We start from the raw sequence: 20,175 nt of genomic DNA, 5'->3' as shown, positions 1-20,175 counted from the left end.
CATCTGCAGTCTTACTTTTATTTTTGGTTTAGTAAGACTTCAGGAAGAAGATTAAATAGGTACCTGTGTTCAATCCACCATCTTTACCTGCAAGTCCAGGCCAGCTTTTCATAGTAGGTTCCAAGGGGTAAGTTTGGGTGCTTTTCCCAAAGACAAGAAATCTAAAGAGACAGTTTAATAATTAAGCCTTATCTTCAGCAGCTTCCTCTTCTCTCACCGTCTTGCATTAAAGGAGCTCCTGCTGAAAGCCCCACTGTGTAACTGTCTTCCTCTTATCAGTTTATATTTCTGAGTTGGAATAGTTCACTTTTCTTTCCATTATGGAACAAACCCAAGCTTTGTGAACTATACATCTATATTTTCTTCCACCAAATGTATTGACAGCCATTTATATACATATGTAAAATAATCATAACACGGAAGAATACGTTAAGTTCGTATAAAGAGGTATAAAAGTAATTTTGGAGTTCAAAAGAGGGATATGTTATGTCAGTGTAGGAGATCAGTGATGTCTTCATGGAGGAAGTGGCATTTGAGCTGAACCCCAAAATCGAGGCTTCTACTTGATAGGCAGAAGTAACAAGGAAGGAGAGGGCATTCTAGGCAGAGGGAGTAGCATAAACAACAGTGAGATGACGGGAGACGATGGAGCACATGTTAGGAGAGTGGTGAGTAATCCAGTTTGGCTGGAACAAAGAACTGGTCTTGGAGTATTAGATCTCAAATGTCAGTCTTTATTCCAAAGACAGTGCAGTGTTGTTAAGCTTTTTGAATGAGACAACAGGATAGAAGCCACACTGTAAGTATGTATAATTGTGGGATCTTAGATTACAGTTGGGAGAGACTAGAGGCAGGAATACCCTGAAGTCAAGAGACTTCAAGGAATCTCTTGATGGAAATTAGGGTCCAAACCAGGGGGACAGTAGGAAGTGATAGGAAGGAGGGTTTGGATGGCAGAGGTATTGAGGAGGCAGAATTAACAGGACCTGACAGCCAAATGTGGAAGAATGAGGAGGAGAGGGTATTGAGGATGATCCTGAGGTTTTAAACCTGGTTAATTGGGAAAATATTGTGCAGCAGACATAGGGGTTGAAGGAGGGACACGTTTGAGGGAAGACGTTAAGTTTAATTTTGAATATGTTAAGTTTGAGGTCTTTCAGATGCCAAGAGAAATATTCCATAAACACTTGGAAATGGGGGTCTCATGTTCAAGAGAGAGTTAAAGATTCGAAATACGAATTCATGAATCTTCCAGGTAGAAGTGATGGTTAACATAGAAGATAATTAATTGCTGAGGGAAAGACTAGAGAGGCTGAAGAAGTCAAGAATAGAACTGGGGCTGGCCCCGTGGCCGAGTGGTTAAGTTCGCGCACTCCGCTGGAGGCGGCCCAGTGTTTCGTTGGTTCGAATCCTGGGCGCAGACATGGCACTGCTCATCAAACCATGCTGAGGCAGCATCCCACATGGCACAACTAGAAGGACCCACAACGAAGAATATGCAACTATGTACCGGGGGGCTTTGGGGAGAAAGAGGAAAAAAATAAAATCTTATAAAAGATAAAGAATAGAACTTATATTTAGAGGCACAAGGGGGAAGAAACATAAGAAGATAACCAGAACAACGCAGTGTCTTAGAAGCCAAGGCTGAATGTGATGTAAACCCCAAAATAACTGTGGTTTAAACAAAATAGAAGTCCAGAATTAAGGAGTCCGGGGCTAGTCTGGCAGTTAATAACGGTCAAGGACCTAGTCTCCTTCTGCCATCACATGGTTCAAGATGACTAGTCAAGTTGAGGCTATCAGCACAGGAAGGAAGAAAGGGGAGAAGAAGGCACTTTAGAGACAGTTCTCAAAAGTTGCACATACCACTATCACTTATAACCCACTGGCCAGAATGGTCACGTGGCCACACCTAGCTAAAAGGAGATGGGAAATGTAGTCTTTATTCTAGGTGGCTGTGAGCCAATCTAAAAAGACCCCATAACCAAGGAAGAAGGGGAGAGTGGATATTGGGGACAACCACTAAACGGTGTCAGATGATATAGAAAGAGCCAGACGGATGAAGACTAGAAAAACGGTTAGGTAATTAGAAGGCCATTGGTAAATCCTAGACAGGGAACTATTTCTCTGAGGCAGGTGGGAAGCGCTGAAATTATCCCCAAATTTTAACATGGCTTTGAGAGTAGTTAAGGAAGTTTAGTCTAAGTCTTCTCAGGAAATTGATGTGGTTGTCCTCTAAGAGTATAGACACTGTGGGGAAGGTGACAGTCCGAAGAGAGTGGAAGAGATGAGGAATCGATCTCAAGGTGGTATCACAGTTTTCAAGAAATGAATAAAAGGATAGCTGGGCCTGGTAATCAGGCTTGCATTTAGATTCTTGCTCTACTACTTATTGCTGGTGACCCTGGGTCATTTAACCTGTTTAAGCATCATTTTCTACATGTAAAGTAGAGATACAAATTGTTACCTCGTGGTTGTTGTGAATATTAAAAAAGAAAATGCTTAGCACAGTGTCTGGCACAGAGTAACTAGTACCTGATAGATTGTAGCTGTTGGAAGCCAGCTGAATTAAATAAATTGGTGGAGGACTCAGTCAGTTGTTTCTTGAGTATTCAACAGGGCTCAACATTCCAGCAACTGGAGAAGAGAAAGCAAATGGTTGTGAACACCCAGTGTTGGAACTGGCAGAAGATCAAGGGAAACAGAGATGGCAAGTGTGCTGTTAAATTAGGCACGGTTAAATATCACGGCTGGTTGGAGGACTGATCCAGGCAGGGCTGGTATATTGAATAGGAGAGTCTGCGGACCCACAGGTCCCCAGAGGCAGTGAACAGACTCTTCAGGAGGAGTTTAAGGAAATGGGGAAGACATAAGGTAATCAGGATCAAGTCAAGGTGGAATAGTCCCAAGCCCCAGAGTCAGGCTGTACCGTACCTCTGGGTGCTGCGGTGGGTGGAGATGGTTTCTGACCTGAAGACTCTCCACTATGCTGTTAAATATCACCCTGAACCAAACTCGCAAGACTGCTGGACCTTACCCGGCATTTGAGTTTTATTCTGCCTGATTTACAAGGCCACTTAGAAGAAATCAGTCTCCTTTGCAGAGTAGGGAGAAAGGAAACCAGCCTCTGTGTTCAGTGTTAGCGTGAAGAGCAGTTTGGAAATGGCCATAAATGAAAAATGATGATAATGATGGCAGCTACCATTTACTGAATGCTTCTTATGGGCCAGCCATGAGCTGAGTTTATTTACACTGATTAGGTCATTGAATATCTCAAGACAAATCTTCCAGGTAGGGGCTATTTTTATCCCTGTTTAATAGATGAGGAAGAAGTGAGGCGTTAGAGCTGGGCTTTAAGCCCTAGTCTGGCTGAATCCAAAGCCTGTTTAACCATGAGGTTAAAGCATTTCATCCGAAGCCCTGCTGCTATTCACATTCTGAATATCATGGAGCTGGAAAGGAGCTCAGGTCGTCTAATCACAGATTCAAACCACATTAAATCTCAAAGCCCTAGAGAATGCATACCAGCCATTCATTTTTTGAAAGAGACCCAGAGAGGAAAATCACGGGGCTGGGACTATAACCTGAGCCTCTTGAATCACGGTCCAGCTCTCGTTCTAGTTCTCTGGCTGCCATGGACCAGAATGGACTCTCAGTCTATTTGTCTTATCAGATGACAATCTCCAGCAAATGGCTGCGTAACCCAGTTGGCACCTTCATTTTGGGGATAGCTTAGTGACCCTCCAAAAGCAGCCATGTACTTAGGAACTTTCCTGGACACATGGTTTCCGATGCCCACCGCAGTGACTAGATATTGGAGGGTTCCAATCGTAATGGAACAAAAAAAGCAAAACAGTCTGGGAAACTGGAGTCCCCCAGCCTTCTGCTCTGGGTCTGTGGACTCATTTGACTTAGCAACTCCTCACACGAGCTGCATTTTTCAGCCCTAATTTAAGCAGGCAGAGATGACTGAAAGTGTGCAAACGTTAAAATGTTATTATTCAAAAGCCCTTGAGATCCCCATGGATCATCATAGTAATTAAAATGCAGCACAGAAGACCCCTCGCTTCAGCAGCTTACAGGGTAAAAGGAAAATGAACACCCAGAATGAATAAAGATTGCAAGTTGAAGGGACTGGGAATTAGCATGCTGTTGTGTCATCTTCGCTGGAGCAGCTGGCCTTGAAGTGTGGGGAGAGTAAGGAAACAGCCTCCCTGTGTCCTAGTCCCTCCTGTTTCTCTCCTAGAAGGTCAGGTTGCAAGGAGTGCTGAGGGCAGTGAGGGAGGAGGGTTGGAAGCTGTGAGCTCCATGGGTGGGAGCATAATGATTCCCATCAGAAGGAAGGCCCTAGGCCTGAAGATGCTCCTCTGCGAGTCCAGGAGTCCCTAGGCATGAGGTTCATGTCTTCGCTTTTTCTAATGTGTTTCCACTTCTCTTTCAGCCTGTCAAGGCCTTACTTCTCCTTCAATGTCCAGCTCGAAAGCTACCTCTTCTGAAGTCAATTGGTTCAAAATAATCACACTTTCTTTTCTGCTCACTGTGCATTTGGTTTATACTTTTTTTAAAGCATCTATTAATTTTTGCCTTGAATTCTAGTTATTTCTGTATATGCTAGTCTCTTCACATAGCTGGTCAGCCCATTGAGCAGATTCAGTGTCTTCATCTTTATATCTCCTGGGTGCCCCCTGAAGGTAGACGTTTCACACCTGCTTGTTGATGGAATCTGTGGTTACAGGAGTGTGGTGGAGCCTGTCTCAGGTTCTCACTTCAGCCCTCTCACCATCTTACCTTCTGTCCCTTCCTTCTGCTGTCAAGAGTTGTATGGATTATGAAGGCAAGGGATATTTGTACTTGCCATGTATGTTGTCTTTGGTGATCCTTGGACAAACCTGTGAGGAACAGAGAAATAGTTGGTCTCATCTGTGAGCAAAATATTTTGTAATAGATCTTGTGTGGAGAATAATAACAATTGTTAACATCTGTGGAGAGCTGGCATGTCTCAGGCATGGCTCTAAATGCTTTACAATTAGAATTACATTTAAAATTATAATTTAATTCTCACAGCAATCTTATGAAATAAGTAATGTCAAGATCCCAAAATTATAGATGAGACTACTAGGCACAGAAAAGTTGTGTGGTCAAGATCTGGCTCATGATCAGTACATTGTGTTGTTAACACCTTGTCCTTTAGAGACCTAATATTATCCTGACTTTACAGAAGGAAGGGACCATTGAGCAGATCTTTTTCTCACCCGTTGATTTGCTAGGAAATCTAGCTTAGCCTTGGATATCGTTTTTTACGGGAAAGAGAACACCAGCTTAATAAGATCCTGAGGTTCTGGGGCCGGCCCTGTGGCTGAGTGGTTAAAGTTCCACTCTGCTTTGGTGGCTCAGATTCTCAGGCTCAGATCCTGGGTGCAGACCTACTCCACTCATCAGCCATGCTGTGGAGGTATTGCATATATAAAGGAAAAGAAGATTGGCACAGACGTTAGTTCAGGGCTAGTCTTCCTCAAGCCAAAAAAAGGAGAGGAGGCTGAGGGCAAATCTTCCTCACCAAAAAAAAAGACCCTGAGGTTCTTAGATCTTGACATACTTTTCAAATACCAAGGTGTCTTTCCCAGGGAATTGCCAGGGTAAGTCGTGTAATTATAAGAATCTCTTTCCATGATTTCTTATACTCCATAAAGTATTGGTGGATTGTGGTTTCTGTAATGGGATTATGACCTTCAGAAATTCTTCCTCTTCACATATTTCCTACTTCCATAAGTTTCCATTCCTTCTTTCTGCCCACTTCCTTCCCCCTGCCATTTGTCTGGTATTGAGCTCTTGGCATCTGTCTCTCTTTCTTCATTGATGGCTCACATGAATGGGTGGCTCTTGGACAGGGCCTTCATTGTCAGCTCCCACAGCAGCAGTCAGAACATTCTCTGTAGCCTGGGTTCTGAGTCCACCCAGGCAGTGTGAGCCATGCTGGCTCCCAGTTCTGGACTCTGGTGTTTTTCTTTTGTTGTTGGACTCCTCTCTCCCCACCTCCCAAAAAGTTAAATAAGAGGCTAAAAGTTGGTGCAAAGAAGTAGAAGTCTGTGCTCCTGTTACCAAAGTCCTCTTTTTGTGTTCAAATGCAGTCAGAGGGACATCACACCTTGGCCCAGGATCTATAGGAAGTTGGCTATTAGAATATAGTGCTAGAAGTGGCAGACTTTGTAGCCTGGTTGACTCTCCCCATCGACCTCTCCTAGGAAGTGCCATTGGCCTGAACCACCATTAGATGGTCACATGTCATCTTCCCTGTGGCCCCACCAAGCAACACCACAGGGCAGCTTCGTTCAGGCTGCCAGTCATCCTATGTGGTTTTTGTAGCCCTGAAGTCATGGCTTCCTGGGGCCTGAGTTAAGCTGTCTGGAACTCTTATGTATGCAGCATTTCTTCTTCCCCAGAGAAATGATTCAAGTTTTTCAGTGCTTATTCAATGCTCTGGACCTGACTTTGGGGGTGTAGAGTTTGTGAGTTAAGGGTGTGAAAGTCCTAAAGCAGTCAAGTGTAGAGGAAAGAGATGCCAAAGTTCATACTTCTGGGCTCCTGTGGATAAGTACTCAGAGCTATAAAGTGGAGCTAATTGGCTGCCCCCTCTGCAGCCTCTGCAGACTTGCCAAAAGCTGAACAGCTTGTGGAGACTGAACCATTCTTCTTGAGAGGGTGGGGTGAATGGAACCATGTCCCTGCTCGGATCTCAGGTTGACAGGCCCATTATGCGAGCTGGTTGTTGGGATCCTTCCTTAAAGGCTGTCTTGGAAGAGCCAGCATTGTGGGACACTAGCATTGTGCATGGGCAGTGAAGAGCGTGTTTTGTGCATCATGTTTGTACCGTGCACCCCTCCTCACTTGACCATCCTGTTCAGTTGTGGAACTGGCTTCAGGAAGGGGCCCCGGGGCTGCAGGCAAGCTGAGGGAGAGGGGGTGCTGTGCAGACAGTAACAGGAGAGGCACCCAGGCAGGGCCATGCAGCACCCGCTGAGGGGGAGAAGTTTGCAGTCACAGTGTGGTGGAGACTTGGATTCTCATCACTATCATAACATAAAAGGGATTTTTAAGGACCATGCAGTCTAACCCATTTATTTTAGATGCTGACGTCGGGCAAGATGAGATCACTGCCAAGGCCACACAGCTGGAGAGCAGCACAGCCGGACCAGAGCCGGGTGTTCGGATGCCTGGGTTAAAGCCTGCTCCCCCACCACCTTGGACAAACTACTAAAGCCCTGAGGGCCTTAGATTTCTCATCTGTAGAATAGCTGAACTTGACTTTTCAGTTCTAAGATTCTCTGATCTCATGATCTCTGATCTCCAAGCTTCTTGGGAGCTTTGGGCAGACCCAGGAATCATTTGGTGTATGTACCATAGATTCCACCTACAGAGAAAATAGCATTGAATATTAGCGTTGGGATATGAGTTAGTACTGGACACAGAGTGGGTATCTATCTGGCTGATGTGGCTTAAAATCTCTAATGGGTCTGAGTTCATGCGGAGCGAGACTCTTGGTTGGGTGTCCCAGTGTGATACTGATGTTGGACTCTGATTTGGTCAATTATTTATGCTACTTCAGGGCAGAGATATTTGATATCTTGGGTGAGTGTCCAGTAGTAGTTGGCCTCATGAGCCGGTAGTGTCAGATTTCTGGGATGGTAGGGAGGTCTTGATACTGCAAATGTCTCTTGGCATCAACAAATTAGACCATTTTGTTTTCAGTGGATCAACTAAGGTTAAACTTAAACAAATAAGAGCAGCTGGGAGGCTTTGGAAGGAGTGAGATGTGCACATTCTCAGAAAAAAAAACAGTCTGCTCCCTGAGGAAGGAAGGATGAGGCGTGGAACTCTGAATAGTCCCCTCTGAGGAAGGAAGCAGTTATTTCTCTGCTGTTTTGTTTTGCACTTTCAGTTAAGGAATTCCAGAAGTTGCAGGTTGTGGATCATGACCTCCATTTTTTTTCCTCTGTTGCTGCTTGCCAAAGGAAGGGAGGGCGGGTGGCTCTAAATAACACTTTGGCCTTTATGGAAATGTATCAGATGTTCCAGAAGTGAGTCTGGCTTGCTCATGCTTGCTCACTGGCGCGCTCTCTCTCTTTCTCTCTCACTTTTACTTCGTGTTCACTCACTCTCTCCTCTCTTGTGTCCTTTCTGTAGGATATAGTTAGCACTTCTTCTCGCCTTATATAGCAAGATCTGGTCGTTAATGTTAACAGAAATCTAACAACAGGGAAGGCTGCCAGATAGCATTAATCAGGCCCGTGTTTGGAATTTCATAAATGCTCTGACTTTGGGTACAAATTGAACATTAAGAACAGTATGAAACTGTTTTCTTCCTTCCTTTCTCCTCTTCCTCTGCCCTCTCCCCAGCCCATTCAGCTTCCCTTTCTTTCCCTCTGGTTTTGAATTCCTCTGCTCTGCTGTATGCTTGCTGCATTGGAGCTTTGTTGATTTTTGCCACGTTTAATTTTTTTATTTCTCTGTCTCTCTGTCCACTCCAAGACCACAGGCGGAGCAGCAGCAGCCGGAGCCAGGACTCTGCGGAGGGGCAGGACGGGCAGGTCCCAGAGCAGTTCTCAGGTCTCCTCCACGGCTCCTCCCCGGTGTGTGAGGTGGGGCAGGACCCTTTCCAGCTGCTCTCTGCCGCTGGCCAGAGCCATCCAGAAGGGTCCCCCTCACAGGGTGCCTGCCACGAGGCCAGCATGCAGCTGGAGGAGACAAGTGTGCACGCTCCTGGAGCCTCCCCGCCCAGTGTCCTGGACCAGAGTAAAAGAGTGGGCTATCCAGCAGGCCTGCCCACCACCAACAGCCAATCGTACCCCGAAACTTTGACTCACACAGCATCTTCACACCCTGGTGGTGCCGAGGAAGAAGGAGACCGGAGCGGGGCCAGGAGCCGGGCCCCTCCCACCAGCAAACCCAAAGCTGAACTCAAACTCAGCCGCAGCTTGTCCAAGTCTGACTCCGATCTCCTGACCTGCTCACCCACGGAGGACGCTACAATGGGGAGCCGGAGCGAATCCTTGTCCAACTGCAGCATTGGGAAGAAGAGGCTAGAGAAGTCGCCCTCTTTCGCCTCGGAGTGGGATGAGGTAAGGCTGCGTGACGTCACAGAAAACTGAGCTGGCCGCAGCCCACCATAGCTCCCCTTGTGCCATCTCCTGGGACCAGGCTGTGGGCCAGGGCTGCCCTGGCTCCTCCACACTGTGACCAGAGTGTTTCTGACAGCCGTGAGGGAGGCCAGCCCCGAGTAGCCAGGGCAGGGGATTGTACTGCCTGGATCGCAGAGGACAGGTCCATTCATGGTTAAGCTAGAGGGTGGAGGCCCCGGCAGAACAGGACTGAGGGAGAGGCACTTGCTGGAAATGACATGCTGTTTGGAAATATTTGGATCCCATCAGCCCCATTGAGCGAGTCATGCTCACCCTGAAGATGCTTAAGAAGAGCCGAGTACTTCCTATGGTCTTCAGGAGGAAGAGAGCAGATCTAGGCTTAGCTAGGAGGAGGAGGGGGAGGGCGGCTTTTGGGAGAAGCTGCTGAAAGGGGATCAGAAGGGGGCCTTTCTGTTTCCTGCTCCTTCGTGATTATTCTGTGTTGCCCTGGAAGACCAGATGCCTCTCCCAGCAGAAGCGTCCTGCCCATCCCACATTCCCGGGTTGGTGAGGCAGAGAGCTAGATGGTTCAGGAAACAAAGAGAGATTAGTGAGGAGAAAACATTCAGAGTCTGAGGCCCAGGTTCCTTTCATAACTGTTGTTATAGAATAGTTGGAAATATGTACCCAAATATTTTTCAGTGACCTGTGACATGTCTTATTGGGCAGAAGAATGTGTTTCTCAAAGACTGGTAAACACCCAAGGAATGTTAAAGTGCTACCCTTGCAGGCTTTTTGCTGGGAGGAAGCTGCCTTTGAAGTGCGTTTGTCTCCCAGGAATATTTTCAAGACATGAATTTAGCTCTCCAAGAGGAGAGGAACGGTACAGCTGACATGTCCATTTGAACAATCTGTAGACTAAATGCCCTACCCAACTCTATTCAGGTTGCAGCTGCAAAGTTATGTAAACCAAAGCTAATCCCATTCCTACTGTGGGAACAGGGCAGGGGCAATTCCTACAGCACTCTTATCTCTGGATAAAATGAGGTTTAGGACTCTGTTTAGTTAGGGACAGAGGAATTCTGTGCAATATAAGTTGTCACTGTTTAGTAAACCAAGATTTGGTGAGTCTCCTAGATGCCAGGCCACTTAAAGAAAATCAGTGTGAGTGAGAGAGCTCCTGGCCCCTAGGAGATTACACACACAAGTGTCTGTGTTTGTAGGAATCTGTGCTCTGCCTTTGTTTCTGAAAACAGGGTTTTACTAACTTGTAGTCAAGTATAGGATAAGGCAGATTAAGAGTGAGATAAGTGCAGTATGCTCTGAAATGGCAGGAGAGGGCAATAGAGGAAAACATCCCTGGAAGTGGGGTGGGTGGCGACAAGAGGTGTGAGAGGCTGGAAAGGGGCTTCAGGAAAGATCCCAGAGTAGTGGAATTTGACATGGAATTAAAGAAACAAGTGTTTTCGTTAAAACCAGATTGAAACTAGTGGGGTGAAGAAAGGACATTGCAGGTGGAGAGAATATCATGGGCAAAGGTGTGGGGTTTGTTAAAGTTCAGGTCGTTTTCTAGAGTGTAGAGTTTGTACAGGGGAGAATTAGAAATAAGAAAGTGAGAAGGGCTTGGCCGTGAGGCTGAGAAGTGAGTGTTTGATTTGATGTCAAGGCACTATCTCAGTCCTTCACATGGGCTGCAAGACAGCTTACCAATTTAATCAAGTACCTCTTTTTTTGGCCCTGTCTCTTTTTTTGGCCCCGTCTCCTGAGCATACTGTGTACTCGAGAGGTCAGTAGTGCCGGGTGATTCTTCACAGATAGTCATGCTCTGTTAGCGTGCAGCGTTGCCAGGCAGTGTTATGGGCGCCACCATTTCCTCCTGGTGAAGAAACATGAAATCACAGAGGCACAGCCTGGCTTCACTGAAGTTGGCTGTTGGTGCTAATAAACTGGTTGTCTCTTGGCATCTTGATGAGAGGAGGCTTGTATGCCGGTATTTCATTTGCACATAGAGATTGCAGATGGGTACAGTGAACCCAGGGACTGTTCAAGGTTTAGTGTCCTGGGCCAGTCTGTAGTGTGGCTGAATCACCAGGAGCACTGTTACATTTTAAATCTGAAAAAACTAAAGGCAACTGAGGTCTTCCTGGAAAGAATTCAGAAGATTGAGCTTTGCTTGCATAGTAAACATTAACAGGGCCCTTTGTGCACAGCCCTTCAACATTGTTTTTGAGTCATGTTATACTTGTTTTTGTGGATATCTCTATCTAAAGAGAAACTTCAGAAGTGTTTCCCCCAGTGCTTGGCCCTAAACCCAGGGCTTTGGCAGACTTTCCTAGAATAGGACATTAGTTAATGGCTGCTCCTCACCCTTCTCCTGACCAGTGCCTGAAGGCTGCTTTGCTGTATCTTGTGCTTGATGATTTTTTTTCTTTGTCATGATTGGATCCCCAGGAGGTGAGGAAGGCTGCTCTGAAGGAGCTGGGGCTCAGCTCAGCTCTTTACCATGGGACCTCAGAGGTCAAAGGAAGGCTCCGGGGCTTGGACAGCTGGGATCCCAGCACAGATGGAGTTGTGCGTGAGTTGGCCAGGCCTCTCCTGGAAGGCAGTGCAGCGTAGTACACAGGGCTTAGGCCACGGAGTCAGCAGATCCAGCTTTGAGCTTCAGCTCCACAGTCAATCCACCTTGATTCATGGTTGGCCCCAGGAAGCCTCAGTGTTATTATCCTTATTTGTGAAACAGGCAGTCAAATCTGTGTTTCAGAGTTGTTTTTACCGATCAGACATGCATTTAAGTGCCTAGCACAAGTTCCTAGTATGCCTAAAGTATTGAGTAAGTGGTAGATATTAGTATTATTTTTGTGCCTGGAGCTTTAGAGAATGGGAACTGAGGCCTGGAGTGCCTTCAGACCTTAAGAATGGCAGAGGTTTTTGGGGGGTGGTCCAGTGGTGTCGGAGTGACTGGGAAGCAGTGAAGTTCAAGCCTTTCAATCCGTGACCTCCTGCACGATTCTGCCCCACCCCAGAGACGGAGGAGCCTGCTCAGCCTGGGAAAGTAGGGCAGGCACCTTCCATGGTTCTCGGAGAAATTAATGAGCCTTTCTGCCTAACTCCCCGAGAGGAGGAGAGAGGTTCAAGAGAAATCTGCAGCCCTCTCTCTGTTTCTTTTTCAAATGTATTCTTCCACATAATGGTCAGCAGTGGCTACTTGATTGGCCGTTTGGGGTGATGTTTTACAGTCGGGAACATGCACGGCTGATAGATGAGGAGTCACTTTCTCCAAACACAGACTGCTCTTCACAGGTGGTTAACGCAGCCCTTGTTGAGTTACCCAGGACAGGACAACCTCTGAAAGTTAGCCTGGTTAAGGTAAACCTGTGTGACAGTATCCGTTGGTGACACTAGCATTCTCCCTGTTTTCTGTTACATTTTTGGTGACGAAGAAGTAATAGAGTTGGCTTTTAAAAGAACTCAGCCTAAGAGGAGATCTAAATCCAAGCTTCAGTAGATATTTTCTGTGTTCTCCAGTCAAGTCATGAAAGCACTGTTTGTTGTCTTAATGATTCCTTGCCCAAGAGAAGTTAAACTGAGAAGCTGTACATGAATAAAACTTTAAAAATACATAGATAAGGAGTGGGAAAATGACCTACATCTCTCTACACGTAGTTAACTTCTGTTAACATTTGATGTATATCCAAATTTGAGAGTCTTAGTATATTTACTGATTTATAATTTGCTTTTCTTAACCTAATTGCTGCATATTGTGGATATCTTACCATGGCAAGGTCAACAAAGACCTGGATTCAGATCTTCATTCTAAAAGGCATAGTATTCCATATGGCTATATCATAAGGTTAGTTAGTTAGTTTGTTGTTTAAATTATTCTCCAGTTAGATATTGTGCAGAGCATTTTCCATCAGCCCTTCAGGTGTGTTCCCCACCCTTCTCTATCTGCCTGTGTGCTCCAGGGGACTGACCTGTATGGACTGCATCACTAGGCCAAGGAAATCTTGGATTGGCCATGTCCCCCTACTGAAGACCACCACTCCTATGAGGGACCCTCTCCCAGTAGCTGCTCTCTCTGGGTTCTGGTAACCAGTTCCTCCCCTTGACACTTCCAGCCTGGAGCTCCTGGCTGTGAGTAGCTCCTGTCCCTTGTTACTCTCCCTGTACCATACCCAAACCCGTATAAATAATCTCTTTATTAAACTCTTCTGGTGGCCCAGTTTGTGCCATCTTTTTCCTGTGGGAACCCTGAGTGATACATTTTTAGCACTGTTTCTGCAACTCTGAGCAAGCATAGAAGGCTGTGTGCTGGAGGAGTACACATGGCTCTTGCATGTAAATTGTAAATCTTTGTTTGCAGATGAACCAGGAGATCTGGTTATTCAGGGTGCTGAGAAACAGGAGAAATTCATCATTTAACTTAAAGCCTTTCCCACCTCCAGCTAAAGGGAAGAAACCTGTTCTCCTTTCCACTGAGTTGGCGGTGTCACCAGCATTTCAGTTGTGTGCCCCTGAATTACAATCTCCTAGATGTATTTTCATCCTGTGTCTCTGCAGTGTATGATGCAGCCGCAGGTACACACAGAGCAGCAGCAATTCATGTCTGAAATAAATATCTCGTCAGGAGAACAAAAATAACTTTCTGGTCAGATTGTGGTTTGAATGTATAAAAAGTCGATGGAGGGGCTGGCCCCGTGGCCGAGTGGTTGGGTTCGCGCGCTCCGCTGCAGGCGGCCCAGTGTTTCGTTGGTTCGAATCCTGGGCGCGGACATGGCACTGCTCATCAAACCACGCTGAGGCAGCGTCCCACATGCCACAACTAGAAAGACCCACAACGAAGAATATACAACTATGTACCAGGGGGCTTTGGGGAGGAAAAGGAAAAAAAATAAAATCTTAAAAAAAAAAAAAAAAAAAGTCGATGGAGTCAGATAGGTCTCTCACATACCTGCCTTTGAATGGGGTTGAAGTTTATGACAGAGAAGACCACAGAAGGCTGCTTGTCTACTTACATAAACATTTGAGTCATTTAAAACTTGGCCAAATGCTTAAGTGATAAATTTGTGTTTTGTAATCCGCTTTCATAAATATTAAACAAGTGGAAAATGGGTGAAGAGCAGGGACACGCTTTGTACGCATTTTGTACAAGCTGAGAATAATTCCTGGTCAGGGATTTGGGGGATGGCCTGGTTTCGTCTGAAATGGGGATCCTTGGCTCTTGAATCCCTTGATGGAAGTGAAGTGGCAGCAGCAGGGGGCCACCCTTCCAGGCCGGGTCCCAGAAGCTTCACGTTTCCAGCAGGCTGTCCAGTTGGAGGCATGATGTCATCAAGAGAATAGCTGATTGGTTCAACTCCACACGGGCTTTGATTGCTTTTAACCCTTGAGGGTTGGGTGTGAGAGAAGAAAAATGACTTAGATGTAAAATAAGGAAATTTGGGCTTGAGTTTCTGCTGATGATGGCTAACTTTCCACGCCGTATTCTGCAGTGTGTATGGTTCTTTATTCTGTAAACAAGCATGCTGTGTAGTCATTTTTGCTGAACGTAGCCGTCCTGCTCTAAACAAGAATGTGACACTCCTACCTCCAGGGACAAATTGGAGCCTGGAATGTCTATTTAAGTTGCTTCCGGGTATACACAGGGGTCACAACTTTTGTCCTGCAACCTCTAAATTTCCCTTGGTTTTAAGTGTTATGGTAAGATTGAGGGGTTTTTTTCTGCTTTCTGTTTTTTTCTTATTTAAAAAACAATCTCATTTATGTTATAGGCAGTCTTGAGTAAACAATTTTGGTCTTTCTATCTGATAAATCCAAGTGATTTTTGTTAGCCTAAATTTAAAAAATATATAAGGGCATTTCCATGGCCTCGATGCTAGCAGAAGAAAGACCATAGTGTTGTGAATAAGCTGGAGTGAGTCCTGGCCATGCAGTTAGCTGGTGACGAGAAGACTGGGGTGTTCAGCCCCCACCCCACCCCCACCCAGCCCTCTGGATGGTCTCTTGGTGACGTCATGCCTCCAGCAGGACAGCTTGCTGGCTGGAAGGGTGCCCTCCTTGCCACTGCCCCCTTCTCTTCTCATCATGGGAGGCCGGGAGGCTGACTTTTGTCTGTTCTTTCCGAATTTCCATGCTTTTCTCTGCTTCTCCAGATTTCCTCGTTGCTGCTTTTCCTATCTTTTTACTCATCTGCTTCTTTCTTTTCATCTTTTTTTTCCTCTTTGCTCTTTCTTTCCTTTTCATCTATGCTCTTTCCTGTCTTTTTTCTTTGTTTCTCCTTACTTTTCTCATTTGTTTTCCATTTTCATTCTTATTTTTCCTGGGGGCATCAGTGATGGAGAGGCTTTTCTGGTAGCCTTTCCGTCTCAACTTCTCCACCAGAGGATTTTTCTTTTATTTTCTCTTTTTAATGTTTTTGCCAGTGTTTACCCATTTTTAATATTCGACAGAGTGCTTTACTGCTCCTGGTGTCCGCTCACCCCCTCCCTCCGAGGCCACCGCCCGTGCTGTCGCCCGCTCCCTTCACAGACAATCTGGGTCCGTTTAGCCGCATCAAGACAGGCACGTCCAGCACATGTAGAGGTTTTGGGTAGTTGTGAAGTTGCTGGCAAGATGAGAATTTCACCTTTCTCCTCTTTCTTGCATCACTACATTTTGGTTTTTTAATACCAAACCAAAAACTTAGGTGATAGTGAATGTAGGTGACTATATGAGAAGAATTTGATCTTTATTCCAGTGCGTGCAAGTGCTGAGAATCACAGGAAGAAGCATTTCCTGGGACATTCTTTATACACTTCCGTTCTAGTTTTGTATTTCTTCCTTCTTTTTTTCTAGCAGTGACATCAGAAGGATACAGACTGAGTGATTTTATATAATTTAGGGAATAGTAGTTTATCTTACACTATTCTAGGCAGTTGTGTTTGAGAAACGAGTAGAGGTATTTTCACGTAATCGGCAATAATATAAAATTGGAGTATATTTTTATTATAATTATTCATTCATTCAGCGACTTTGTTGAATGCCTGCTGTGTTCCAGACACTGTTCTAAGCACTGGGGATGAGCAGTGAACAAAACCAACAAAATCCCCTGCCGCGTGGAGCTGACGTTCTCGAAGGCTAGAGGGGAAAGAGAAATAAAAGAAGGCAATAAGTAAAATGCATAGTAAGCTAGTTGTTGATAAGAGTGCTAATGAGAAAAATAAGGCTGAAAAGAGGGCTAGAGTGTGGTGAGCGGTGGGCTGCAGTTGGGTGGGGCAACCGGAGGAGACCCCGGAGGAGAGGGAGGTGAGAGGCCCTGCAGGTGCCGGGGGAGCCGAGCAGAGCTAGTGAGCTGCTTTCTCTGCTTGTAATTTATTTCTCCTGTAAGGGAAATTAAAAATTCCATTCTACACTTAGATCGTCTTACAAATATACCTCATTACTTGACTTATACTTTTTTTATTGAAGTATAACTGACATACAGTATTATTTTAGTTTCAGTGAATAACACAGTGATTCAATATTTTTATACATTACAAAATGAGCACCGTGATGAGTCTGGTTACCATCTGTCATGATACAAAGGTATTACAGTATTATTGACTGTATTCCCTGTGCTGTACATTACATCCCCATGGCTTACTTGTTTTATGACTGGAAGTGTGTACCTCTTAATCCCCTTCACCCATTTCACACACTCCCCTAACCCCCAACCCTTTAGCGACCACCAAGTTTGTTCTCTGTATCTATGAATCTTTCTGTTTTGTTTTGTTTGTTTACTTTTTAAATTCTACGTGTAAGTGAAATCGTAAAGTATCTTTCTCCGTCTAACTTATTACACTTAGCATAATGCCCTTTAGGTCCATCCACGTTGTTGACTTTTACTTTTAACTTCCTTTCTCTTTGTCTTTAGCCACTATTGTTACCTGCTTCTTTTCTCATCTTGGTTTTTTTCCCCCTGATTTCTTTCTATAAGCTGTGTTGGGTTACTTTTTAGATATACACATATGCATACACCCACACATAAATACATACGGATGTATATTTTTTAAGCTGTTGGACTAGAATGAAATCTGAATTTCTAAGAATTTCTCAAACTTCATCATTGAACTTGTCATTCTGGGCAAGAAGCATTGGATGTGTTCTGGTGGAAGGGTTGGGTTCTAGGTTATTATCTTAGGAAATACATTTCCATGGGTGTAGCACATGCTCAAAGCAGAAATAAAATCTAAAAACCAGAATTATAAGGGAAGAGGAAGGGAATTCAAAATTACTTAGACCAGAAGATAGCCAGGAATCTAGAAAACAGGATCCTGTGAGAGGACAGCCAGCTAGGTGTCCAAGGAGTCAGGGCAGGTGATTCTGAGTAGCAACACCATCGTTTGGAACACAGAATGGTGCTGATGCCCTGAAAGGCATCTGAAGGGCTGATGGCTTGATTCATCTTAAATACTTTCTTCTTGGGAGCCAAACTCACAGGTTCCAAATAGGTAATTGCAACCAGTTAGAGAGCAAGATGCTGGTGGCCTCAGACATTGTCTGACCCTCAGTGGACTTAGGGAGGTTGGTGTAGAGGGAGCTTCTTAGACACCAGGTATGAAGATTGTGTTTTTGTGCATACGTGCACCCATGTGTGAGAGAGTGTGTGTGTGTGTAGGTTCTGTGTTGTTTCAGATGGTGAATTACATTACAGCTGGTGTGTCTGGCTGAGGGTGGGGAAATATCTGAGTCAGCCATGCCCAGGGACTGTGGTTGCCTAGTTAGTGAATGGGTAGTGCATGCAGGCCTAGATCTGGCTCAGGTCGAGATGCCAAGTGTTGTAATGCCTCTGGTCTGTCCTTGCTCCTTCCCAGTAAATCTGCCCAGATGACCACCTGCTGGCTGCTGGCTCCTCATCATCTCTGGCTCACATGAAGTATAGCATAGCAAAACAAGCTGGCTTCATTATATTCTCATAAGACAACTGTTTCTCTCTTTTCTCCTCCTTGAAATCAATAGACCCCAGAGAAGTTTAATTTGTTTAGAGGTGTGCCATGTAGTCAGAGTGGCAGCTAAGTAATTACCTGGCCAGATAATCAGGGACAGGGTTTTTATTATATGAGACTCTAGGAAGTCAATTAATCTGGACCTCACTTGGGCTTCGTTTGGAATCCATGACCATCAGCAACCACACAGGGCTCTTTTCTGGACCCCAGGATTGTGCCAGCGCCCTCAAAGATATGATCTCCTATCTCAGCTCTGTGTTTTCCTGGAAGGCTGCCTTGTCTGTTTAGGGTTCCTTTACTTTTCTTTGTCCTGCTTTCTTCCTCATAGATATTCCCTCCTGATGCCACCAGGAGAGTAGCCCGTGGGTAAGAAGAATGCTTGTGGCCTAAAGATTCTGAGCAGGGCCAAGAGGCTGAACGGTCTTTCCCAGGCATCCTGCTCTGTCTTGCTCACGAGCTCTAATGACCCAGTCTCTGGCGCCACAGGACCCACCTGTCCATAACTCAAGGCAGCCTGTTTATTTATCTGGACAGGTGGAAAACAGCCTAAGCTCACTAGGAGCCTACAAATGACAATTTGTCTGGCAGTCTGTTCTTGCCTGTCCTGATTTAAAGAACCAAGAAGCCATTGTAAACTCAGTTGAAATGGTGTGGTTTGTATAAATATCCCGGTTCCTTTTCACTTTGGAGCTAGCTATTTTCAACAGAACTTCAAAAAAGAAAAGAAAAAGAAAAACAACCCCGTGGGAGTGCCTTTTATCTGTTACACAGTGGTGTGCAGTCCTGGGTTTGTTGCTGGGGAAATAGCTTCCTTCACTGACATCCAGTGCGTGGACGATCCTGGAGTTTATCTTCAGGGGCTGGCTGAGCCCTCTGTGCTGGCCCGTAGGACAGGAGAGAATGCCGTGGGACTTGGGGTGTAGTGTGAGGGGAGTACACTCCAGGAGCGGGGTCTTCACCAGACCCCGCGGTCTTCAGCGGTGCTCTTGGGGGGAGTATTTGTCTTCAACAACCTCCGTGACTAACTGTGTACGGAAGTCTAGGCAAAGCCAGCCCTGGAAATGGAATTTGTATGTCCTGGGCATATTTTAAAGTTATAATATCTGAATGTGGTGAAATTTAAAAGGTTTCAAAGAAGTTTTCATTTTTTTAAAAAGCCTCCCTCCCTCTCGGCTCCTCAGACACCCCATCCCTCTCCTTAGTTTTTTGAGTATCCTTCCAGAAATATACTGTGCATATATAAGCACTTTAGACATGTCAAGTACATCTTTTTTTCAAAGATTTTATTTTCCCTTTTTCTCTCCAAAGTCCCCCGGTACATAGTTGTGTATTTTTAGTTGTGGGTCCTTCTAGTTGTGGCATGTGGGATGCTGCCTCAGCGTGGTTTGATGAGAAGTGCCATGTCCGCGCCCAGGATCCGAACCAATGAAACACTGGGCTGCCTGCAGTGAAGCGCGCGAACTTAACCACTCAGCCACGGGGCCAGCCCCTCTTTTTCTTTTTAAGATAAAATAGTGTCATACATACTCATCCGAATCTCTCTCTTTTCATTTAATAATTTTTGAAAGTCATTCTAATTAAGTAGATGAAGTGTTTCCTTCTCTTTATACTTCATACTATTCCATTGTATGGATATACTATCATTTATTTTAAAAGTTTCTTGTAGATGGACATTTTGGATGTTACCAAGTTTTTGCTAATTAAAAGTAATGCTGTAATGCATATCCTTATACAAAATTATTTTAAGGTAAATTTCTAGAAGGTGCCCCGGTGTGGTAAAGGGTTTATGCATGTTAAATTTACTCCCTATCACAACATAAAGAGAGCCTGTTTCTGTACACCTCACCAACCTGGGTGGTCAGCTTTCTCATCTCTTTTTGGTTAACAGATTGGTAATGTTATCTTAGTATAGTTTTAAAATGGATGTCTTTTATTATGAGGGAGGTTGGCATCTTTTCATATGTTTAAAAAACACTTCTGGGTTCTGCTTGTTCCTTTTTCTTTTTTGTTTTAATTGTTGAATTGATCTCTTTTTTCTCATTTATAGAAGCTTTTTTTTTTTTTTTTTTTTGAGGAAGATTAGCCCTGAGCTAACT

The 20,175-nt window shown here is 45.0% G+C and overlaps 1 protein-coding gene across 7 annotated transcripts in view; it reads left to right on the top strand.

Annotated features, from left to right (window-relative positions):
* The window catches only part of ANKS1A (ankyrin repeat and sterile alpha motif domain containing 1A), a 173,212-nt gene that overhangs the window by 92,345 nt on the left and 60,692 nt on the right, over positions 1-20,175 (top strand). For 6 of the 7 annotated variants that reach the window (XM_070515062.1, XM_070515063.1, XM_070515065.1 and 3 more), the window contains one exon: positions 8,527-9,116. In XM_070515062.1, coding sequence (XP_070371163.1) covers positions 8,527-9,116 — 590 coding nt within the window. Of the gene's footprint in view, positions 1-8,117; positions 8,319-8,526; positions 9,117-20,175 lie in introns of those variants that run through there. The other variant, XM_070515067.1, reaches the window with a different exon arrangement.

This window comes from Equus asinus, chromosome 8 (assembly GCF_041296235.1).
Source record: "Equus asinus isolate D_3611 breed Donkey chromosome 8, EquAss-T2T_v2, whole genome shotgun sequence".
In the NCBI taxonomy this organism is placed as follows: Eukaryota; Metazoa; Chordata; class Mammalia; order Perissodactyla; family Equidae; genus Equus; species Equus asinus.
The sequence above is the reverse complement of the archived record's forward strand: the minus strand, read 5'-3'. Positions and strand labels throughout refer to the sequence as shown.